This window comes from Pieris napi, chromosome 6 (assembly GCF_905475465.1).
Source record: "Pieris napi chromosome 6, ilPieNapi1.2, whole genome shotgun sequence".
NCBI lineage: Eukaryota > Metazoa > Arthropoda > Insecta > Lepidoptera > Pieridae > Pieris > Pieris napi.
The window spans coordinates 3282989-3308416 of record NC_062239.1 but is presented as its reverse complement, the minus strand read 5'-3'; the positions used below and the strand labels follow the sequence as shown (position 1 = coordinate 3308416).

The 25428-nt window shown below is 32.0% G+C and overlaps 4 protein-coding genes and 1 long non-coding RNA gene across 8 annotated transcripts in view; 3 read left to right on the top strand and 2 right to left on the bottom strand.

Moving 5' to 3' along the window:
• Nucleotides 1-8630, bottom strand: part of LOC125050040 (histone-lysine N-methyltransferase ash1) — a 44978-nt gene extending 36348 nt beyond the window's left edge. The window contains exons 1-4 of one of the 2 annotated variants that reach the window (XM_047649593.1): nt 8502-8630; nt 8063-8158; nt 7720-7787; nt 7125-7622 (exon numbers count right to left, since the gene is read on the bottom strand). In XM_047649593.1, coding sequence (XP_047505549.1) covers nt 7125-7622; nt 7720-7785 — 564 coding nt within the window. In that variant the 5' untranslated portion in view covers nt 7786-7787; nt 8063-8158; nt 8502-8630. Of the gene's footprint in view, nt 1-3518; nt 4306-7124; nt 7623-7719; nt 7788-8062; nt 8159-8501 lie in introns of those variants that run through there. The other variant, XM_047649594.1, reaches the window with a different exon arrangement.
• Nucleotides 8631-9310: 680 nt separating this feature from the next.
• LOC125050576 (tRNA-uridine aminocarboxypropyltransferase 2) lies at nt 9311-10529 on the top strand. Of its 3 annotated transcripts, none has more exons than XM_047650506.1 (2): nt 9311-9641; nt 9846-10529. In XM_047650506.1, exons 1-2 carry the CDS (start codon nt 9559-9561, stop codon nt 10519-10521), a joined length of 759 nt encoding a protein of 252 aa, XP_047506462.1. In that variant the 5' UTR covers nt 9311-9558; the 3' UTR covers nt 10522-10529. The 3 variants fall into 3 exon arrangements, with proteins under 3 accessions (XP_047506462.1, XP_047506463.1, XP_047506461.1); XM_047650507.1 differs by having other exon boundaries at nt 9312-9637; XM_047650505.1 differs by having other exon boundaries at nt 9313-9641; nt 9843-10529.
• A 2607-nt stretch (nt 10530-13136) lies between these two features.
• On the top strand, nt 13137-14713 carry LOC125050415 (40S ribosomal protein S15). Its single transcript, XM_047650262.1, has 4 exons — nt 13137-13274; nt 13432-13517; nt 13739-13961; nt 14521-14713. Exons 1-4 carry the CDS (start codon nt 13266-13268, stop codon nt 14644-14646), a joined length of 444 nt encoding a protein of 147 aa, XP_047506218.1. The 5' UTR covers nt 13137-13265; the 3' UTR covers nt 14647-14713.
• A 701-nt stretch (nt 14714-15414) lies between these two features.
• Nucleotides 15415-22372, bottom strand: LOC125050558. The gene is made up of 2 exons (XR_007117157.1): nt 22285-22372; nt 15415-15565 (listed from the first exon to the last, which is right to left on the bottom strand). It is a non-coding gene; the product is annotated as an uncharacterized LOC125050558 (long non-coding RNA).
• The window catches only part of LOC125050553 (bumetanide-sensitive sodium-(potassium)-chloride cotransporter), a 30966-nt gene continuing 24222 nt past the window's right edge, over nt 18685-25428 (top strand). The window contains exons 1-3 of the mRNA XM_047650476.1: nt 18685-18892; nt 24282-24426; nt 24737-25022. Of these exons, the coding sequence (XP_047506432.1) occupies nt 24350-24426; nt 24737-25022 (363 nt within the window). The 5' untranslated portion in view covers nt 18685-18892; nt 24282-24349. The remainder of the gene's footprint in view (nt 18893-24281; nt 24427-24736; nt 25023-25428) is intronic.

The following is a 25428-nucleotide window of genomic DNA, read 5'->3' as shown; positions in this document are numbered from 1 at the left end:
TCGGCGATTGTTTATAAAAGCCGATTGAATATACGTAAGCAGCAATGATGCATAAAATCGATGTGACCAAAGTGCCAGTTTGGAAATGCGTCGAATGCACTCACTCATACAAACCTCCTGCATTCCCTCACAACTTTTACCGGTCTTGCTTCGTACCTACTCATGTGCAGCGTTTAATCGCAGTTAACATGATAATATGTATTAAGGCACCGATTCATAAACGAGAAAAATGCGCTCTAAAGATCTCAACAGCCAAGGAACTCGTCTGTTATTTTAATAGAATCATTATTATCCATCTGTCGAGTGTAACTGGGAATGCAATGCGAATCTATTTTCACAGAACAAGAGTCTATAATCGTTTATGTTCATAGACGATAGCCTAACCGGTTTAAGCGAGACGAGGCGAAGGAAATCAATGCCTCGTATAATGATCGAGTTAAGAGTGAATAGTTTGCATTTAACTTAAATCTGCACACCGATTAAATGATCAAGGTACTGAATTGTGTATTGCACACTTTTTGCGGATGTCACCAAAAGCCGGCATTCGTCGACTCAAAGGTGTCGAACCGGTTTAGTAACCACCTCCCGTCTTCATAAGACCGTCTACATATTCAATACTCGTCAAATACCGCAAAACGCAATACTGTGTCAAGTGCAACATTATTTTATTGACGATAAATATTTTAGTACATACATTAAGCAATACTTCTAAACAGATATAACACCAAATGTAAACACGTACTTAACCGCAACAATAAGAATTTTATAAAACTTATTATCGCATTAGTAGCGTTTATATCTACAACTAGTTACGGAGCATAACGAAGCAAGATCCAGACGAATGAAATATCTTAATTTAACCATTAAGGTCAAAATAATTTGAACAAGAGCTACACATACGAGGTAAGCTTAATAATACATGACATCAAACTGGTAAATCCAACAAATGCAATTTACTCATATTACAGTTCAATAAAACGTTGATAAAGTCGATGCGATAACAATCAGGAAGAGATGTAAATTGAACTGGAATGGTACCGTAATCTCGTTAAAGCTATTAGATACAAGATAAGATCTACAGGGCTTTAACTGCGACGCACATCAATCAGTAGCGACCAGAAAGCTTCGATCAACAGTGGCAGCCTTTCTTTAATGATCGTACCATAGAGCAAAAACTCTTGGAAATAACACCTAGGTACTCTTATTAGTTAATAAATACATAATTTATTAAGGCTTAACTGAAACTAAAATAGTAATGGAATTGGAATTTAAGACAATTTTTCTTAATCATATAAAACTTAAAATATAGTGTGGTAATAGGTTGTTTATTGTCTTCGAGGTTGTTTGTAAGGTATATTTATTAAAGCTGATTAGTGAACGAGTGGGGCTGCGATTCACGAGGACAATGACAAAGCATTGATGAATAAACAATTTAATTAATTTTATTATGCGTTAGAGGTTATGTTAGTTTAGACAGTCTCCTATTTATCTAAAACATTATCTCAACAGCGAACCCGGAGGCTTCCTAATGCCTTACAATGAAGAACGCACCCGAGGTGGTAATGGCTAGTATTGCAGTCAAGCCATATTACACATTAGTCAAAATATAAACGATTATTATAATTACGCTGTCAATAAAAATATAAATGTCTTTGATATTAAATTGTTTTAAACGTTCTAATTTTAAAGATGTTTAGTCTAAGAGACTAAAGGTCAAAACTATGACCATTGAATAAATCAATCTGATTGGAATGACGTGAATGAAACGTAATATTAACCAAATGAATTTACATAACAATTATATTTAGATATACGAATTTGTTCATTGATCTTAAACACGCGTTGCGGTCAATTTTAATATCGTCACGCTCAGTCGATCACAATTCTACGGACGAGTTTTGATCCAGTCAATAGTTTAATACCGCCATTTAGAATCCTAATCTGTGCACCTTTGTGTCAATATAAAAGAAACTTGTTTATATTTATGTAATATTAATTAATACTCATTCAAACCTCTTTTAACGATTTTAAATAAGGTGAAAGTTTTCAATTTGTCCGATTTTTATTTCTCAATTTTTCGAAGAGGTGTTAAAACATTATTTTTATTTGTATAAAGGGTTGTACCATTGGTCTTACTGTTTTTTTTTATCTAATAGGAGGCAAACGGGCAGGAGGCTCACCTGATGTCAAGTGATACCGCCGCCCGTGGACACTCACATTGCCAGATAGATCGCAACTGCGTTGCCGGACTTTTTAGAATTGGTACGCCCTTTTCTTGAATTGGTTCGGAAATACTTCAGTCGGCAGCTGGTTCTACATAGCGGTGGTGTGCGGCTAAAACTGCCGTAACAAACGCTCAGTGGTGGAACGACGGAACGGACGGACGAGGTGATACGGATGGTATTTTGTATTCTGCCTTCAGACCTTCGATAATGAAACTCAGCTGCAGGTATTAGTCCGAACAACTCCTCTGAACACTCTCCATGTTAAATGCGGTAGAACTTATATAATATATTATCCTTAACATAGTGATTCAACTTTGTTAAGGATAATATTAATAAGATACGGTAGCATTTTAATAAAATAAATATTTGTACATGTTTCTATACTTGCCAAATCAAATTAGTAATATCGATTAATATAAAAATGTATGTACTCGGTTAAATGTCTGCATATATTCGTTTACACAACAGCTGGCCTGTTTAAAGTTTACATTAGTCGCAGCAAAGTAATAAAATTTAATTTTGCGTATCTGTGTTAGAACACGCGAGCGATAGGTGCCTATCGGTAAAGTAACAGTAACTAGGTCTCGAATGAATAATACTTAGAGCTAAGATGAATATCATTAGCTTTAGCAAAGTTATAGTTCTTAATATTGATATGTTTACTAAAGAAATATGAGTTAGGTATCACACATCTCCTTCGGGGTTTTTTAAATATTCTATAGACAAGATGGAATTTGTAATATATGTAAAGTAAAGCCCCCAAATGGGGCATAGCACAGACATAGTCTGATCCATTCATCATTTAAGCGAACGTAGCTTATCATTATTCCTAAATCTAACCTAGGCCCGAATAAAGCAATCGCGTAGAAATATGAAAAATTCTGTGAAAACATTTCCCCGTAGGAAATGTACAAAATCAGGTAAAAAAGGTAACCTTTATTATGTGACGTAGCTTCTAAATTGAACATTTACCAGCCAATTTTATCTGTAAACCTTAAATAAACAAGATATTAATCGAAACTATTACAAAAATCTAAGTTGATCAAATCGTAAAACTCGTATAGTGCCCACCATATTAAATTATTGTTTTAACAGATTTTAAATAATAATTTTTTTAATTCATTTTTTTAGTTCGAAAATTGTCATTTAAAAAAAAATAATTGTACCTACTTACTAGTCACCTTACAATTAATAAATTTGTATGATTAATTTGTATTATAAGATGTAAAATTGTTGTCGAATCTATCTGACTTTAATGCCGAGTTAAACTCGTTTAGTATATGAAATATGCACCTGGCAATCATGTTGGTCGTGATAGGAGCTGACCAGTTGGCTGACGTATTCCCAAACCTCACCAGGAGCCGTCCAGGGTGCAGGTGTTGCTTCGTGTCTCATCATGCATCACTATTCACTACAGCCACTGAATAACTATAAACCATCACACTCAAACTAGTAGATCTATTTATATTGTTTTATCCTCAATCACGCGCAACTAGGTCGCGATCTACATACACGGCCTCACGATATAAGTTTGTAAACAATAATACTTAATACTATTTAACAATTAAAAAGATTCAGTATATGGTGTTCGGCTAAAATCTAGGTAAACAATATGAATAATGAAATTTTATCCTGCAATAAAATGATCTGAATTGTTAAGTCTCACAGTGAAATGAGTAATTTGCAGTGTTGCGCGCAATCACTGAACGAATCCATCGGCTCTGCCCGAATGGCAATGATAACGCGCGACCTTGAGTCGGACTAAGTAATTGATAAGAGAATTTTGGCAACGCTTAAATCTTTTCCTTATCAAACTGTTTACTTTGCATTTATAAGTGCCACCGCACTCATTAAACCAACCGTTGACTTCACTCAAATTTAAAAATAATATTGTTTACCCACATTATAGCTTTAATTAACACTAAAAAGTGCAACAAGGCACCAATAAACACACAGAATACACACAAAAATTTCAGTCAATAATTTCCAAGTCCGTAACTTCAACCAACGATCGTAATATCGTGCGCATGAAACACCGCGTACGCAAACGTGAGACGCGCGCGCGCTTAACTAGCTCGCTAGCCGCTAATGGCGCGACGCGTATTCGCGACCCCCACTCTGCCACTGTTCGCGCTATCAAACCAGTTTACGTGAAAAATTTTAATTCCTTAGCGCGGTGACGACCGGTCGCGCTTTCCTCGCACCGGCCTCCCCCGCGAGGAAAAGCACAGCGCCCCCGGGGCCGCCGGAAGTGCAAGCCCGGCACGCGAACCGAGCGCACCCACCGCCTCAATTAAAACCTGCACGCCGCACACCTAAGCTACCCTTAATACAATTGCATTTCACCATTACACAACTGTATCAATTTTATTGAGATTTAATACGTCGTGGAACGAAATATTATATATCATACCAATGTGGTCAAAATATTTTTTTATTATTTTATGTACAGGATGACATAAATTAATTTAACATATTCATCGTCTTGAGCCTTCAATGTGGGTAAAATCTTAGCATAATATTATTTTTAGTCTTCATAAAATTAAATATAATGAAAAGGATTTATTTTATACCGTCTTCAAAATTTAATTGCAATATAAAAGCTATAGAAACACGACAAATCCATCAACAAAAGAATAGTATTACCAAGCGAAATGTGAATGACCCTGCTATTAAATGTGTAGTAGGCGTTGCTAATTTAAATATTGATTTTTCACGACTATTACAAATCTGTCGACATGTTTTTATTTCTCCGTGTCTAGAACCATTTAAAATTCCATTTAACTAGGTGTAGGTAGAATAAAAATAGCAATCTAGGACACGTGTTGGCTACTTCTGTAAAGTAACAGTTTACTGTAATGCGGTATTAATAGCACTGTAATTAGTTTCGCTATTTCATTTAACATTGATTAAACAGAAATTAAATTACTATTATACACACCCCCTATTATGAAGTAAAGGCTCCTTTGTACTAACTAAATTTAATCTCGGTAAAACAAAATTTGATATATAAGGACAATAGATTGATCACCCAAGATAAATATCAGTGTGAAAATGCACATATATACTCAGTCCTCCAACATAAATCTACCATTCTATAGGTTTCAATAGGTTTAGGAAATCGATGTATACGAAAATAAGGCCAGGAATGCAAACATGTTACAACTTTCTCCTTGCGACATAAATCAACCACATCAAATGTCGTGAAACAATTGCTTTGTTTAACTAAGCACTTGATTCTAGATTCATAGTTGTAATAGAATTATTAATAAATTATAATATGTTGCTTATACAGAAATATTTTATTTTTCTATTCATTTTTTAAAAATACACGAGGCTTTTATCGAAAATTAAAATTGTAAAAGTATGTGTAATGTGTAATTGTGTCTCTATACCTACCATTACAATTTAAAATTGAAGACCAAATGTGGACTCTTGCTAAACAAAAAACGTAGCCATTGACGCAATTTTAAAATGTTAAGTACGTCAACGGTACATCTGTTATTCCAAATATCATTACCAATGTAGCTTCTTTGCAAGCCCTTGAACAATAAAATATTCTTTTCAATATTTTTATTGTCCAAGTTAAAACGCTGAGTGTGGTAAATAAAATATGTATGAATATAACTGTATTAGATTAATACACAAAGAAAAGTGGGGTACCTTTTGAGATCTGAGCCATAGGTAACCCTTCGTATACATTAATAGTCCCCCAAGTTACAAAATAAAGGGTAAGAAACACAAAGTAAAAAATACACTTATTGGTAATAAGGTGACACGAAGCATGATTCACTAAAAGAAAATAAAAAGAATACTTTAAATTGTTTCATGCAAACTGCTCATTGCTTTAATAATTAGGTTTTATAATACAATTATATAATTTAGTTAAATATATGATCACTAATATATGATAAAATAGTTGCTAATTTAGTTTACAAGTAAAAAAGGAAGATTTATAATGAATTCCTATTTTTTTATTGCATATGAGTGTTAGCAAACCTTAGGAGTTTTAAGACTTAGATATAAAATAGGTTGGTAGTATTGAAATATTTTTAGTCTTGTAGTATATAGTTATAGTGTTTGGCTTGTAAGACATTAAAATGTAGGCCCCATCTGCTGTAGCTATTTCAAGGTTTCATAGTGTAGTTACATAACGGCATATGTAACTACACTATGAAATTTTTAATGTGTTGTGCTGTGCTTGACTGATCTTTTTAAAAATGTAAGATTATAAAAAATAACTAGAAAAAAATATTTATTAAGACTGAAAACAATTCTCGTCTGAATTTTTTTTGGAACATATACTTTCAGTGGAGTAATAAACTATGTATAGGTTTCATGGATAAGACGGTCCACTTTTATTTTAAAGTAAAGTTTAAATGAGGTTTGAACTGAAATAAGTTTATCTCTCTATCATAGCACTATGAATATTTTCTGCTTTTTTTCCTTTTCTTTCACCCGAATAACAAACAAAATATTTTATTTATAAACATTCCATCTGATAATTTTTGTGTAATTCTATATAATATTCTGTTATTAGTTAATAAGAGTTGCCTTATAACTTTTGTAACATGTTTTTTTTTGTATTCTTGTTATGTGTATGTTTGTGAATAAGGTAATAAAGCATAAATAAATAAATAAGAGTTCAAGTGAAAACCAATATAAAGTATATTTTTCAATCATACATACAAACAAACCTATTTAACCAGTATCATTGCAGTATAGAAACTGACCACTAGTATGTATGCTCAAATTGAACAAGACATGGTGCAGGAAATATTTTGTTGGTGTTTTACTTGCTCATGACATATATATGCGATATTGTCATTTCAATAAAATTGAAAATCCACACCGTAATGATGTCTCAACAAGAATTGTAAAAAATAACAAAGTACTAACCTTGGCCCGCTGACGTCCCTGCCTCTTCCCTTCTTGGCTAGACTCATCACACTTATTCTTCTTCACAGTAGATGTACTTTTACATGACTTGTCCTTGACTTTTATGTCCTTTTCACTACCCTCACAGTCACTCTTTACACTTGTTTTAACTTTTAGTGAGTTTTTTGATGGTAAGGATTTTTTAACAGCTTTCAATGGCAAATCATCTTCACTTGATGTTGCAGACGAGCATTTGCTACATGATTCTGAGCTGGAACTACTGTCTGACAGCTTCTTTTTAGATTTCTCATTCTGTCTTTGCTTTGATATAGTATCATTACTTTTCTTTCTCACTGTAGGCTTTGCTGATTTTTTAGGTGTTACTTTTCTTGGTATTGCAGCAATTTTAAGTTTAAGCCCAGTATCACAAGATGTAACTGAGAAATGTGGTTTCCTAGTGTTCACTTGTTTTGAACCAGAACATTCCCAGTCACTTCCTGATGTGTCACTAGAACTATTCTGCAATGGAATAGAATTTTAAAGTTTTTAAATGGATTAAATTTTTTATACCACTAAAATTGATGTTATAAAAAATATATTAATCAATATATTTTACCTCAGAATCACTGTTAGAATCTGAATCACCACTTGAATCATGTGTTTTTGGCACTTCTGTGCCCATTTCTGTAAAACATAAAACTATGAAACAATGTCCACTCCATATAATTGCACAATTTTATTAACATTTTAGGAGTTAAGGTTTTTAACACATCAATTATAAAGGTATATTGCTGGCTGATGCTATATAGTATATACAATGAAAAACCAATTATGTAAAGTTATGATAAAGGATTATAAATGTGTCTTCGTTGTTAAGTAATCAAAATTTCATTGTATAAGTCATGTTGAAGTCTAAAATAAGATCGAACGCACAGGATATCGTATTATGGGACACTTACTTCAAGGTTGGTCAAGATACTCCGAAGAAAAGTACGACGTAACTCTTCATTTCAATCAAATAATGGTGTAAATAAACATTGCAGAACTGCTGTACACTGAAATAAATAAGAAGACATCTAATTTACGCTTAAAGAAGCTTTCAATTTTCCATCAATTTGTCCAAATGACAGATCTGACGACACCCGTAGGACCAGTTTTTCTTGAGGAAGCATCATATAATTTTGGTCTTATAACACTTGTAGTTGATTTTTCGCACACAAATACAAAGATAAACAATAATCATCAGTGATTATGTAGAAAACAATTAGCGTTTAACGGTTTTTGGCTATATTGGCGCCAAACAATGCCTACGTTTCAGTCGTAGATCAAAATAACAACTTTCCTATCTCACTTTTACAGTCTATTATTAGAGTGTTTAGTATTCGTATTTCTACTAACCGGCACACAAACTTAAAAAAACTTGCTTTTGTGGAATTACTGTGATCTAAATACACAAGTTCTTAAGTGCACAATGCTTGGCCTCCATGTTTACAAATCTTTTACATAAAAATTTTGTGTTGATCACAGATTATAGTCTTGATTGTAGGTATTACCACAGGTATAAATAAAGATTTTTATAATTTTAGCAAGGAGCACTTTTTGTTCTGCATCGACACAGTATTTTCGAAACAATACTTTAATAGGTAGGCAAAAAAGTCTTTCTCCAGTAGATTGTCTTAATCGTTTTCTGATGTAAACTTCTTAATTCTCTCGAAATATGTAAATTTTGAAGAAATGATATATATTTAAATATCCTTTCTCTTTATATCCTACCACCCTGGATGGCGCAAAAGGCTTCCACTGTGAGCCTTTATTGCGTTCGGTCTTGAGGTCTTTCAGCTCACTCGAAGTCTTCTCGTCGCCAGGATTTCAATTTCCAAATTTCAATATCATAAATAGCAACCAATGGCAGGAATTTGATATTACTTTTAATATTTATATTATTTATATGTAGTTAGGAGTAGTCGTAGTTAACAATTATTAACATTAACTTTAATCAACGTTCTACACTATTTCCAAGTTTGTAATAATTAACAACTTGATATTGACAATACATTCTTGTAACATTGATCTATTATAATTATTTAATATTAAAAAAAATCGGTCCAATTTTGTGGATTGTAAATTGTAATTGACAGTTGGCAGTTGACATTAATTTTACACTAAGCTCTTCTGTAGGAGATAATTCTCATACATTTCACATTTGTATAAGTTATAATTATTGTAAATTTGTCATTAGTTTAAAGTAGGCTCCAAAGTTATTATAAGAATGTTTTATCATAATTTAAAAAATACTTTAAATACGCTTAACTGATACCTAAAGCTGTGAATTCTACCTTTGATATACATATTTTATTAATATTTCGAATTTTCTAACAAAGTGATAAATTGTGTAATTGAACAAGATATAAATAATTCTTATTACCTCTGAGTTTATGGTTTATTAAAAAATCAAATGGAAGACCTTCAAGTTTGGCAAGATTTATCTAATATACCTGCTGATCCACCAGTAATGCGAGAGCTGTGTCAAAAATGCGAGTATGAATTTTTATGTTTGCAATATATTTTCTCTTAATATTTAATGGCTGGGGAATATATTTTGTTACAAATAAAATTAAAACATTCAATGCAGGCTATCTATTCAGAAATATTACATTTCTAAAAATTTTGTTTTTTATTGCATATAGGTTTTTGTTATAGCACTGTATATATAGTTTATACAACAAAATATTTTTTCAGAAGGCCATCTGCTGTTTGTTGGTGTGCTGCATTGCCCCCAGAAAGGTTACATCCCCATAGTACTATAATCCTTTTGCAACATCCAGCTGAAGAGAAAAGATGTCTTCGAACTGCTCCAATGTTACAACTTGGACTAGCCGAAAACAAGTGCCTTATATTTAAAGGGAAGAAGTTTCCTCAACCTCGTCATGAAAGCTTAGAGAAGATTTTAGCACATGAAAATACTGTGCTTTTATACCCAAGTAAAGCCGCTATAGACATAAAAGAACTCGACAATAACTATAAATCATATAACATAGTATTAATTGATGGCACATGGCCACAAGCAAAAGCAATTTATGCATCAAGTACTATATTGCAAAGAATACAACAAATAAAGCTTGTTACATCTAGTACAAGTAACTACATAATAAGGACGCAACCAACAGAAGGCTGTTTAAGTACACTAGAAACTGCTGCAGAAGCACTCTCTCAACTTGAAAGGAATTCAATTTATAGGCAGCAACTAATTGAACCTTTGCATATGCTGTGCAAATTCCAATTAGAAAATGGTGCTGTTACACATCAATCAAAAGAATTTTTAATTAAAACTAAAACATATCCTAAGTTGATAGGTAAAAGGTTATCTAAATTACTACGACAAACTGAAGATTATGACGAAAGTCAAAATAAAACTTGAATCTAAAAGTCTTAGTTTTATTTAACTCTATGTGTCACTAGTTCATAGGATTGTTTGATGCTTTACACTTGTCTATCCCTGGCAATAGGGTTGACATTTCTAAGTAAACATTCAAATTATTATTAATTTTAACTAATTTAATAAACTGAACTTTTACTTTGGGTTGGGTTTAGAACTAATCTAGTAATTAATTAGTCGCCCGAATGTAGGTGTCTCGGGGGACCTTGATCGGAACACCTCCAATTGATTTTTGCTGCCGGAGTTGTGAACAAGTATTAAAAAAAATATTTAAAATTTTGTGTAATGTATTGAAATTCGTTAACAAACCATACATTTTCTACTTTTCTATTGGATATTAGAGATGTGACATTCCGCCTAAAAATCGGTTTTTAAATTAATCGATATTTTTTTAGCATGAAAATCGATTAATAAAATTTTTTTTCATCGATCGGGCGACGGATTTCGAAATCGTTGGCTTTACTTTTTTAAATTGTTTTTAAGGGTTAAATGTTGTGTTTTTTTTAAGTAATTAGACTATCGCTATGTGATTTACAATGTATAGACGCTATTTGACAGTATACAAAATTAAGTGTGAGTGAAAGTAATGGTAATCTGTATAAAACATAACTTCTAAAAGCGTTAAATAACTTAAAATGATATTTATTTAACAAAAAATCCACAATTTAAAATATTGATTTCATGTCCGATTTTATACGACAATTATATGTATGTATGCACAGATTAATCAAATATATTTATTTTTGTAATTTAAGAATGATAATTAACACGTAAAAAAACTTTTATTAACTTGTTACAAGCATTGTACGTTTAAGGCGCCGTACGATGACTCATGGTAGGGGAGCCCACGATGCTAAATGGGGATTTACTCGAGCGTCGTAGAGACCTATTGGGATGCAAAGCTTACATAAAAAGAAGAAAAAAATGTTATATGATAAATTCCTTTTCATCGGTGGGGGAAGCGGCTATAGATAGTTAAATATGTAAAAAAAAACTGTTGCATGGACATCCTCGAGCGCGTCAGATATTGATAGCATCTATGCCCTACGTATTTTTAATAATGTACGTATGTTAATCTGATCGTTTGCATGATGCGGGTGGTTGTATTTAAGGGTTGAAAATTAAAAAAAAAATTTTTTTATCGAGCGCGTCAGATTTTCTAAGGGAGTGTTAAGTGCACCAAAAAAAAGCTCTCATTCACTAATCTGACGATTTCGATGGGACGCAAACCCACAGCCATTTTCTTAATTTGCAAAAAAAAATCGCAATTTTGAAATACTCAAGCGCGTCAGATTAAGATATATGTGGTTCATCTTTATGTTCTAAACGTACTGTCTCATAATCTGACGATTATCTAGAGGGATTCGCCTGATCTGACAAAAAAAAAATAGAAAAACGGTTCACCTAAAGGGCCATCCCTGCAACTTCCCGCTAATTCCATTCCTGGGCGCTTAAAATTGATATTTTGAGCTCGCTGAGTTCAAAGAAATAACATTTCTATGCATTTGAGCTCTCCAAGCTCGAAAGTCTGATAGAAGTTTCATAGAACACTATTTTTGGAATTTTCAAACCGCAATAACTTTTGAATGGATCAAGCAATTTTCACGCGGTTGGCGGCATTCGACGCAGTTTTATCATCCTCATAAGTCATTTTGCAATTTTAATTGATCGAACCACAAATTTCGGAGTATTCCCGAAAAAACACTTTTTCGGGTTTCTTTCGTGTACGATATCTCTCGAACGAATCAACCGCTTTTGACCAGCTTGGTGGCGATCGACGTGGTTTTTCAAGCTCAAAGGCGGATTAGTTTTTGAAGTTGATCGATAAAGAAACCACTTTAAAAAAAATATTTCTTATTTTTTTAAGATTTTTCAAAATTTCTCAAAATCTATCGGTCCGAATCGGTTCAAATTCACAGGAAATGTAATTTTGAGGGAAATATTTAGAACGCCGTTTAGTAGATTCCGATCGGTTTAAGGAAATGTAGGCATCACGCAGCTGCATGCATTTAACTTTATCGACGAATTTTTGTTATTTCGGCTTGCGGAAATCGTCAGATTATATATTTTTCATTATTCTTGAATTATTTCCTTCAAAATAAAAAAAAAATTAGCTACGCTCGAGAATGTCGAGATGACGTTTTTTTTTTACAACTTTGTTGCCCTCCCCTTTTTTTCCGTCACTCTCAAATTGTCAGATTAGTGGAATATACACTTTTTAGGATGTAATTAACTCACCCTACCTTAATCTGACGCGCTCGGGAATTTCTGATGGTCAATTTTTTTTTACTAAACTGATCCTGTCTCCTTCACGTGCGGCCTTATATATGGGCCTCATATTTTGTGGAGGTACTTAACCGGGTACAAGGTATCCCCCTATATATTAATCTGCCGCGCTTTAGTAAATCCCGAAATCCCCTCTTGGGCTCCCCTACCATCATGACAACTTGCCACACGACAGAAACGCTTTGGCCTTTGGAGTTTGGCAGAGTCAGATTCTTGAAGTTATTTATTTATTTTTTTGTGATTAGTGCAACTTTTATGTTCCCCTAAAAATTATCAAGAAATAGGTTTTATAAATATGTCAAATAAACCATTGTCAGCTGTCTGAGTGCCGAACAGCGTTGTCAAATGTGGAATGATAAATGACAGTTGATATGCCAAATCCACAATTGTAGGATGTCAACGTCATAGATTTCTTTTCGTTTTGTCATTTGTGTTGAAACATGGCTGAGGTTCGTAAAATATAAATTTTCTGAAATAAATCTGTTCCAACTACCATAATCGGCTATAGTTTTGTGAACTAATTAATAATGTCGGTCCCGGTTGTCGGTAGAGGATCTTTATTAAGTGATATTTTCATGAGTGACAAGTGGTGTTTACATTTTCCAGGTCGACGAAACTTTGAAGAAGAAGCGTACCTTCAGGAAGTTTACCTTCCGAGGGGTTGACTTAGATCAGCTTCTGGATATGCCCAAGTAAGTACTATTCTGCTCTGTATGTGAAATATATTGTCTTAATTTTTTTTACTCGTGTAACATATTTTGTATCACTCGGATTAGTGTCATCTATTTACTTTTAGGATCTCCACATAATTATATTCAGTACATACTACTTACTATTTGACAAGAATTTATATGTTATTGTCCCTTGTGTTCTTTTCATTAACTATCCTAACCTTAAAACATGTATTTTGCAGTGAACAACTCATGGAGTTAATGCATGCCCGCGCTCGCCGGCGATTCGCGCGTGGTCTTAAGAGGAAACCAATGGCGCTGGTTAAGAAACTGCGCCGTGCGAAGAAAGAAGCACCACCAAATGAAAAACCCGAAATTGTAAAGACACATTTACGGAACATGATCATAGTCCCAGAAATGGTCGGATCAATTGTGGGGATTTACAATGGAAAGACTTTCAACCAGGTATAATTGTATCTTATTTAAGTCCCACAGAATCTTAAATTAGATGAGAATTCAACAAAAAAAAATACTGTGCATAGAAATACAATGGCAAAACACTAACATCCTCATATCTACATTTGACTACATATAAATTTCACAACCCACTAGGTATATCTATATAATTTTTCATGAAATCACTAGCTAAAGCTGACATTGCCATAATTAAATCATTAACTGTTAAAAATTGTATACTAAAACTTTCTAATCTAAGTTTTTTGGTGACTAATTTTTTTTGTGATATATATAAATATTAAATAATAACCACTAATTTGTTTTTTGGTAATTTAGATCATCTCCTTAGCATTACTTCTAACTATCTTAATAATATTTAACTTTACTATATTAAAATCTGAAGTTTATTAGCCATTTGTTAGTAATTTATTTTGAGAGATAATTTTCTTATTTAGGTATTATTCATATTGTTACCTAACATATGGTGAGCCTCCAGTCCATTTGCCTATATATATTTATAAATTAATCAATAAGACTTATTTAGTGACATGACATTTATTAATTTCAGGTTGAAATCAAGCCTGAGATGATTGGTCACTATCTTGGAGAATTTTCAGTCACATACAAGCCTGTCAAGCACGGTAGACCTGGTATTGGTGCCACCCACAGCTCCAGATTCATTCCTCTTAAGTAGGATGTCTTTCTCCTAGGTTTAAGCTATTAAAAAAGTGTTTGCAACAATAAATGATTGTAAACAATAATTTTCTTTTTCATTTCTATTTTGTGGATTTTGCTTTTTACCTAAACATGCATCTAATTATAAAGTGGTTTTTATTTAATTATAAACTTTAACTGTAGATCTTTAATGAAATTAGTACTAGTGAAGTATTTATCTCTATTGTATGTTTGTAATACAAGTAAAATTGATATAAAAAAATAAATAGAATGTTAATATTTTGGCTATAAGTTTCTAACTGCAACTTCATATGCAGTTTGTATTAAGAAAGAAAAATTAAAGAAGTTGTGGTATTATACAATTAAAGTTTTGAGGGTCTTAGCTATAAAGTATCTACCGCATACTTTTAATTTTGTTATGTTGCATAATTATTATTTTTGGTTTTGTAAATAAAATGTAAACTTTATAGACATCTAGGTAGACAAAACTGTAGTTTGTTTCCATTACTCTATTATAAACTATAACAAAATAATACCATGTAGAGGTGCCAGATTTTTCCACTTTGTTACTGTATAATAATTAAACTGATTTTTATACCTACATATAATTTTAAACAAGCTTACAAGGTTGTTGCGCCTGTTATATAAAAAGAGCAAAGAAGTTTAACCGTGTCGCTGATCGTATTTAAACGTTATTTTTAAAATAATTGGTTATTAATCGTTAAACATCATACAATTGACATCTCGGTATGATTCATAAAAATACGAAGAAAATGATATGCATACCTAGTTGATGTCTGATCAGTTTAATAATTCAAATGCATTCTCCGATGTCTCGGGTGATTGAGTCTGGCATAAACCGCTTTTAACCAATACGCGGCATTCCGTCATTGACATCTTTGTTTGGCTAACATCTCTTTTGGTCTTGTATCCGTCTCCTAAAATGGATGTACGAATTATAAATCGTAAATTTTTTATCGATTCTCTATCGTCGTTTGTCGTATTAGCTGATGACTCACCTAATGCTTATAACTTTAAATAAATTAATTAAGAATGTGATTGTGAACTATTCATATAACTCCTGACAACAATTGCAGAACGTAGGTAATGAACTATAAAGTTATCATGAAATAATAATTGATTTAAAAATATATGGTCACATCTACCGCAACAATATAAAACTTTTAGTATACGAGACATATTATATGTTGTATAGTTTAAACTAGTGACTAAATATATGTCTCGTAAAATTTCCATTTATTAAGTTCAATATAGCTTACGCGACTTCTATCTTACGACTTAGGGTCGATTCGACCAAACTTCAATTTATACACGAGTAACTATACCACGAATAACCTATTCCATGATTTTAATCTCGAGTAAATCCATAGTCGTTTCTCCACGTAATCGATAGTATAATTGCGCTAGGAATAACAAATAACAATACGCGAATAGCAAAGAGAATGGTGAACGAAAATAAAACTCGGCAAATAAATGTTGTTCTACAACGGGACAGTGTAAGAGCATACATCATGCCAACTCGATTTCGTCGTATTATTGTGTGAAAAAGTAGCTTTTAACAGGTGTCAAACGCCAACAAAAAGTTTTTATTTGTTGTTTGTTTGAGGCTTTCGTCTAAAAAGGAACTTCTGTTGAGCCCAGTTGAATTTCATTCTAATATTATAGAAAATAAAAAATCTAAAAACAAATAAATAAATAATAAATTGTTTAAACGTTTCATTATACAATGCTAGACTATTAATTTAGTGCGTTGCGTTGACTTGAAATTAAAACACAGAATACATATTTGTGAAATGACAGAAATCAGCTGATTGGACTGACTGACGCCATTAAATTATTCTCAATCTTCAATCTTCAATTCCCGAATAGGCCCACTATTCTTAGAATTTGTAGATGGTAAAACGTAAAATTGATTTACTCTCGATTAACTGACGATTTATTCTAAGATTAAGGTTTACTCTTGTTTGGTCGAATCGACCCTTAGCATGCATACTGTTTAATGAGACGACTATTACAAAATTATGCTCACCAAACCAAATTTCTTTATTGTTTCGTAATAATAATAAAAAATTCCTTCCATCCTTATCTTCTTTTTGGTGCATCATAAAAACAATATATTTATTTGCCAATGTTTAAAAATTATTATGTAAATATCCTTTTGAAAACATTTTCATGGGAGGTAACAAATAGTGATTTTTTCTATTTACGTATTTTACACTATTCTATGATCGCATGAAACGTTATGAAATAGATGAAATTCCTCGTTAGTTCGTTAATACAGGTTAGACTAAGACATTTAGTGTAGGGCATTTAGCTTCACAGAAACTATAAAATAAGTAACCCACCAACAACCATCCAAAGGCTTGAATAACTTTGAAAACTTATCTGTTCGTATATCTAGTAAGTTCGAAAATCTTCGGTTCAAATACCAAGGCAACGGCTACTATTTCGTGTTGGGAAGTGCGAAAGCTGCTTGATAGACACATGTATCGTTCCATTACGAGACTTGCAAGTAAACTAAAAATTTGTGTTAATCTAAATTAATTTAAAAAATTAAAGCTAAGTGGCATTCAGTTAGATGCAGCGGCTAGGTTTGGTAAGAACAAGACAGTTAAAATAAATAGAAACCTAAGAATAATTGTTATTGTAACTTAATACAATAAGACTATATAAAATAAGTACTTAAGAAATTATTGAGTTAGCTGTGCGCCGTACTCGTGTTCATATTATTATGCTTCGTGTCAGGGACGGGCTTAGAGTTCTGGAGGCCTCGGGGCAACAAAGGCATAGAGGCCCCACGTCCCAAATTTTTAAAAAAATAAAATGAACAATTATTTTCAGTGGGGATTGTTATTGTGAAACCAAGTAGATTCTTTTAGTATTTAACAAACAAACAAATACTAAAACTTGTTTACTAGTCGGAATTTAATTTTTTTTTCTGAAATCTCTATTATTTCCCCTGCTTTGTGGAGGCCCCGTATGTGGCCCCGGTTAATGTATATATAATGGTATATGATAAGCAGTAACCAAGCAAGGCCGTCAATGGATGGTGGATATATCATATCCTAAACCAGAGATTTAAGTTAAATTTGTCTAATACAGAAAATAACTTTTTTTAAAGTATCTTTCAATTGTGCGTTAAGTAACTCGTGTAACTTCATTCGCACTTCAAATTGTATGGTTGCATGATCTATACACTATATACATTAGTTATAACTATAATATCAACTTGCTACTTCTTTAGACCATGGACTCGAGTCGCCTTGGCGACAGTAGGTAACCGTAGGAGGATTGAACCGCTATTTTCACTAAAAATATACTGTAAAATACTGATTGTAAGCTTGCTTGTAGGATTCTCTAGAAATTCAATTCGATTAAAGTTGCCAAATATCATAATCGAACTAAACATGTTCACTATTTCTACTAAAATTATAAATCTAAAGAGTTAGGTTGTTTGTTAAAATGTGCTCAGGAACTACTAGTTTGATTAGTCCATTTATTGAGGAAAGACAAAAACTTTACGGCACGTAAAGGAAGTACCTTTACAGAAAAAAGTCTGTTATTAACATAACGTTTTTGTTAAAATTATGTCTAACAAAAGATAGCAAAATAATCTTTGTTGAACCTAAAAATATACTATGACGAGACTTATTAATTTCTGTAAGAGTTAAAAAACAAGACAAGGTAATCCACATCACACATGAGAGTATTAGGAATACTTTAGTACCTAAATACGTATGGCATAGTTGGAATTTACACAAATAAGGTTGTTTCGTTAAAAAGCCACGTTTTGAGAGCCAAAACATACACAAGTTCTCTGTATATCCTATTTATGATCGCTTTGAAATCGATTCTCTTTATATTGAGTAATAATAATTGAGTATGAGCGAATCACTAAAAATAAAGATATGGGAGCAAAGTTTGGATCGTTCCCGAGTCGAAACTGGTAGAAATCTCGTGCCAACTAGATCTAATGATTATTGTAATTAAAAATGTTTGTGCGAGTAAGGGCGCCATAACTTTATATATTTGCGTGCGTAAAGCCTTAGCGAGTCTGATGCGACGACTGCGTTGGCGTTCGCACGCGTCCACTGTTCGCAATTTTCCTTTGCAAAATACATTATGATTAACGTATATCGTTCGGGCTTATGAATACGAAAACGGGTTTTACATTTTTTAAACAAAAGTGATGAGTGTAAAGAAGAGAAGTGACCATATCTAGTGTTTGTTAGAAAATAAAGCGGGTAAATATTTAATTTATATGAACTTTTATTTTATTTATTCTTGTAAACTTAGCTTTCCAAAAATTGTTATTTATGGAACATACATAATTTTTAATATTTTGCTATGAATTGAGATGGCTAAGAAATGAAATTAAGCTTTAATTTGAAACACTGCTATCTTCAATTTCTGCTATCATATATTCAACTTAGTATCTGTAGGATAAATAATATTTAAATTTAATTATTATTGATTGATTTTATTCCATTTTACCGCGTATTTATTATGAAAATAAAAAAAGTAAAAGAAATAATTATATATATATAATTAATTATTTCTAGACTTCAAATGTATTAGATTAAATCTATTTAATTTACTAAAATGAAACATTTTTATATATTTCTGAAACCCATAAACCAATGGAAATGTTGAGCGACTATTAAAAATTTAAATAAGTTTATATTGATTCCACATATATGTATTTATAAATTTCGCTAACTTATCATAACTTTAAAACAACTAAAAAAATGTTATAACCTAAAGATATCATGATTAAAACAATATGTGATTTTTAGGTCTAGGTCAAAAAGAGTACTCAACGAGATCCTTTTATAATGATATCAAAAAGATAATTAACCAGTATTATCTTGATTATAATAAATTTGTCATCTCGAATGGAGTCTATATAATTTAAAAATAAATTAATAATTATTATTATAAAAAATAAATAAATTAAAAATAATTAAGTGTCTAATATTTTATCAATTAATTATTAATATAAAACTGATAGTGTTTTATTAAAGAGGTCGCTTAATAGTATCTCTTTCAGAGTACCCTCATTGCAACTTTGAATATAGAATAACGAATATCAAAGATTATTTTTCCGACCCAAATATCGGCCAATAGAATTGCACCATTCGACGTCACGTGGTACAACCTACATGGTATTATACTGATAATTTTTTGTGAAAATTTTCTCTGGTCGTTGCTTCAAGAAAAGTATTAAGTAGTTGTTTTATTCATTATGAAATTCTTATTTGTTAACTGTACATTTCGTCTCATGGTGCAATTCTATTGGCCGACATTTGGGTCGGAAAAATAATCCCCCGAATACCACACGAGCTTCAAAATTATCGGGTATTATAACTGAGAAAAGTAAACAAATTCCAAATGACTTCAATAACAGAAAAATAAATTATTGTAAAATCCAGTTGGTCAGTATATAAACAACTTGTGTCTGTTTAGCGTCTCCTGTATATTTAACGATATGAAATACGAAATTATATTAACATAAAGTAAACAGGAAATTATATATAAGTATTTGGCATCGTTTTAAAATATATGGGCATAACTAATATATATTTTAGTTTCCTCCAGTGTTTAAATAGGTGGAATATAATGCGCTATGCCTAGCCAATTTGACTAAGTTAAGAAATTTGGTTATTCTTTTAACTAACCGTTTTGTGTTAAAAGACCGTTTGTATTTGTCTATTAGGGCTCTACGGGACAAACTAAATAAGAAACTTTAAATTTAATATTATCTCGTTTCGTTACTTATGCATTGTCGTTATTTATTTGACTGTGAATTTTGTAATTATTTTTTCCAAACAAAAATACAGAAGTCTGATTAGTAATTTATCTCTAGTGTCATTTAATTTAATTTATTTTCATTCCTTGCATAATGTTATTGTATTAAAAATATTTCAGTGATACTTCGAAATGTAAATTATATTCTTATTTATAGGTCAGGTTATATATCTCATAATAATATTATGGTAGTAGGTATATCACCTATAGATATCATGATTAAAATGATATGATATAAAGAAATGTATACCTCTATGTTCTACTTATTGTCTATTACTTGATTAAACTGCGGGCGGCAACACACCCTCTATTACACGACCTAATAATTATTTACAGGCTTCATTTATTTTCCATTGCGCTTTTTAGTCGCGCTAGTAAGTTATATAAGTAACTCTAATTCGTTCGAATGTCTAATACATATATGGGGTTATTATTTCGGTAAGATTTACGCATGACTCAACACATATGACATAATTTATTTTTTTAATGAAATTTTTGATCTCCGCTGAAAACTTATTTATGACCGTCGGACTTAGTTCTGTTTTCCGTTAAAAGACAAAACTGAATACCAAAGAAAATCACAGATTCACCAGTCACTTCTGGCTCTGCGGCTCAAAGTGTGTCTCGCCCTCAGGCGGGTGTGTTTTAATTTTGAAAAGCGATTTTTCGTTATAACATATCAATTCATATTCTAGAAACATTTTTGCTATCATCATCTTGATAACTGTCGCGAAAATTGTATAATTCGGGAGTTATATTATCTGAGTTACATCTACATTTATCAAACTACGTAAAATGTCATACGATTGTCTTTTGTCATGTCGTTAACATTCGAATTAGTGAGATCCTATCAGTTAGCGTATTGTCTTTATAATTTTAATGAATTTCATACCAGTCACATGCTTTGGCGACGGCAATTAGCCGTGTGGATCCTGTCAACGCTGACGTGATGATAATGAGAATGGTAGGTAGTTAGATTTACTGGCGGGAAATTATTTTCATATTGCATAGTTTTTATTCAAAGAAAAGTTTTGTTTTATAAAGAACTACTTCACTTATTTTTGGTATAGAATCTTTAGAAACAAATCAATTTAATGAGCCTGGTAAATAAAACATGAATTTAAAAAAAATAGTCAATCAAATGTCATTTTCAAAAATTAATTTTTGACATACTTATCTCTTCATGGGTTGTTCAAAATTCACTCCTATTAGAAAAAAATAACGATTATTAAGAATGTTTCAGTGGTACTTCGAAATATAAATAAATTTTCTTGTTTGTTTAACAAAGCAGCACCTTGTTATTGATGGCGATATGCTTAATCTGATCTAATCGTTAAATGTTAAATACAATGTTGTCTCAAAGGTGTTAAACTCTTAAAACAACGGTCCTTTAACGGCTGACGCTTGCGTAAATCGCCATCTTCGTTGTTTATTTCACAGTTTACAAATATCACCTTGTAATTGTCCCTTTTTGGTATCATCAAACAAATTACCTCATATTATATTACCATCAGTCTTATAATTCACTCTATTAAAAAGTACATTAAGAAAACAAATATTAAATCTTTAAAACAATCCAGCCATTGTATGAGCTTTCCTAAAAGCTTCTTGCGCTCATCAGACTACTCTAGAAATTTCAAGAAAAGAGCGAATAGCATTCTTAACCGGCAACGGAATGGTAAGCGTCCAGACAGGTGTCCATGGGCAGTGGTTAGCTCTGAGTGACCCCAGCATATTTTTTCAGTTCTTGTCTGTGATTAGTTCAGTTTGTACAACATCTTTGGCAGCATTGGCTTTATGAATAATTTCTACAAAGTTAGGGACATACCCGTTGACTTGAATCGCAAATGGTAATTACGTTCTTGTTGGCGCGTGGAGTCGCGTCATACTGGACACTGGCTAATTCTCGATATAACTGGATCCTACTGACGCGAAAGCCTGTGGCGACGTTCTCAGAAACATGTTTGAGAGCTTTTAATAATTATTATACTTACAGTTAATGCATTGTGATTAGATGAACTTATTGAGCTTATTTCGCCTATTATTTATTTAACTATAAAAGCATTCTCAATGTTTATTTTTATATTATAATAATTGGAGTAGTTCTATTCTATTGAGGCAAGCTTATGCTCTTGCTACATTTTAAGAGCATATCATATTTTAAGGAGTACGTTTCGGTACTTAGTTGGAGCTCATTAGTCAGTTGTTATCACTAATAGTTTAGAAATACCTAGTTTATTTCCTTCAAAATTGCCTTCACGTAGCATTGACAAGGAGGAAAAATAAAAATAATTCTCGACTGTTGCAAGCGCCGAACGAAAACGGTACTATTTGAAATTTAAAAGCCAAGGAAACGTTTATTAATATTTGAATAAATACATTATTCAGTCATCTGTAGGAAATAATCTATAGATCTTTTTACTTTATAGTCAAGTAGATGTCATTCTTAACATACTTCAAATGTTAGACCTGCTGGTTTCTCACGATTTTCCGTCACCGTATGAGAAAATATTAAATGTTCCATTGGTGCACAGGCGGTATTCGAACGAACGAATTCAGGGTTTTGAATAGGTTTTAGCCACTAACTCTGCTCGAATAGGATATATAACATAAAATTATGTTTATTCATTATAACAATGCATTTCAATGTGTAAGATTTGGGAATTCTTTTCAGTAAAAAATACCTATGTTAGCTTTTGAATATCAAACTTAATAAATGATTACATAATCAAGTTATTAATTTCTTTTTCTTTCAATAACATTTTGAAAAAATAAACTTTTTAATCCATTTATACTTTGATTTAAAAAGTTATCGCTTTAACTTTACCAACTATAATTATGAATTATAGTTAGAACCAATCTCTTGTTAGTGTGTTGTCTTGTCCTGTGAAATTACACCGTAAATATAAAGACATTTTTTGTTATTTGTTACATTAATTTTTTTTTAAATATTATTAAACATCAGATATATTGATACTCGAGTTTACAATAGCAAAAGGTGGGACCTTGTACTTTATTGTTTATCAGAATGCCAAATCATAAAATGACTGCTTTACGACTGATTTGAGAGAGACCGCCGATGCGAAACCGCTGCGTGAGTTCGTGAAGTGAGTTACAGAATCGCAGGGCAGAAGTGTGGATGTCAATTTAAAATGGTTTCGGTTGACATTGACAAGACCCATTATAAAAACCGCAAATAATAACAATATGAAAAATTAATGACCGTGAAAATAACCATATAAGAGGATACTCTACTTGATTTATCAATCAACCAAGGTGTATGATACCTCAAATACTCTATTTTCCAGTACAAAGTGTACTTAATTTCTGTTCACTGCATCGTAATAAACGATATAGCCTAAAGCGATATTGGATTTTATCAGCTAATATGTAATAAAAAAATCCTTTAAAAACTTTTACTTATTTTTTCACATAAACGGGCAGGAGGCTCACCTGATGTTCAGTGAAACCTCGGCCCATGGACTCTCTCATTGTCAGAAGGCTCGCAAGTGCGTTATCGACCTTTTAAGAATTGGTACGCTCTCTCTTGAAAGACGCTCATTTGTAGAAGGACAACAGAATCGTTATCTGCCTTGGTAAATGCAGAAAGCCCCCACATCTACGCAACGCCAAGGCAACAAGACTGGTCATCTTAAAATGCACATAAAAACTTATTGCAACTACTTTTGCCGTCTATGTTCTGCATCAATAGTCTGACTTCACCAATTTTTTTTAACTTTAACTTTATATATAATTATTAACACTTGTTTCTAAGAATAGCTTTCCATATATAGAAAAACAATTAATTTAATGCTTTTGTTTCAGGTTTAAAAAGTATAATATATACGTATTATGCTAGCATTGTATGAAATTGAGTTGAGTCAGTAGGTACAATGGTATCCGATAGTTCTTGCGGTGTAAATAATATTGGTATGGAGTATACCAATATGGGAAAGAAGGAAGAAAGCAGGTAATTTGTTAAATAATTATAGAAACATAAATTCATGTCGTAGAAAAAAGATTAGATTTTAAAAATCATAATTTTTCTTCTACTTTACTTTACTGAAGCGTTTTAACAAATACCAGGAATAAGCTTTCCTAGAATTAAAGTTTGACATATAAAGGTCTGAAATTAACACGACTATGAAATCCTGAAATAATATTGTCGTTTTTCTCACATAAGATCCAATATAGATTTCAAACAATTCCTTTCTATTGTATAACTCAATAATAAATTTATTAATATTGACAAGTTTATGAAAATACCCGACCATTTTTAGATTTTCCGTATCAACAGTGGAAAACGATGGCAAAAAGAACGGCATACATATGGGTGCTGCTATAATTACGAGGCCCCTACGGACATCTGCAGAAACTGTGGAAAGAGGGGACCCTAACCCACAGCCAGATACCTGGCTTCATGACGCTGGTTGGCGGAGAAAGAGATCCTTAGCTCAGCTTACGCGAGAGGCTCTACCGCGTATGGAAAATTATAGGAATTCAAAGAGAGCGTTAAAAAGACCCAGCCTTGGAGAATTGCACGGTGACCATCTTATAACCGAGGAGGTGTGTAGTCTTTATGTAGATATATCTTTTAAATATGCTTTTCTGTTTTCACCTCAACGAAGTGACGTGAGTCGTAGTTATTTTTTTACAATAATGATATATTTTTATAAACGCCAGGTTACAAATTAATTAATTCATTATACGGTAGTAATGAACATGTAAATTTAGCTTACAAATTCTATTCTACATTCAAAAACGGCCAGAAAATTTGTACACTATTCAAATCGCATTTCATGGCGGATAATAGATTTCCCGCGTTCAAATGATCGTTATGGGTCTTAAAATGACTTGTTACTTATTTCTTAAATATATTAAGTATTATGGTATAATAGAAACAGTTTTGTAATTAGGGTTTGATATCAGCTTCTGTATATAATGTTAATGGGATTGCGCGTAATATGATCAC

Coding starts and splice junctions, on each gene's coding strand:
- LOC125050415 (XM_047650262.1), top strand. Junction 13,518..13,738: donor CAGCTTCTGGATATGCCCAA/GTAAGTACTATT, acceptor TGTATTTTGCAG/TGAACAACTCATGGAGTTAA. Junction 13,962..14,520: donor ATGGAAAGACTTTCAACCAG/GTATAATTGTAT, acceptor TATTAATTTCAG/GTTGAAATCAAGCCTGAGAT.
- LOC125050576 (XM_047650505.1), top strand. CDS start 9,559: ATGGAAGACCTTCAAGTTTGGCAAGATTTATCTAATATACCTGCTGAT. Junction 9,642..9,842: donor GAGCTGTGTCAAAAATGCGA/GTATGAATTTTT, acceptor ATATTTTTTCAG/AAGGCCATCTGCTGTTTGTT.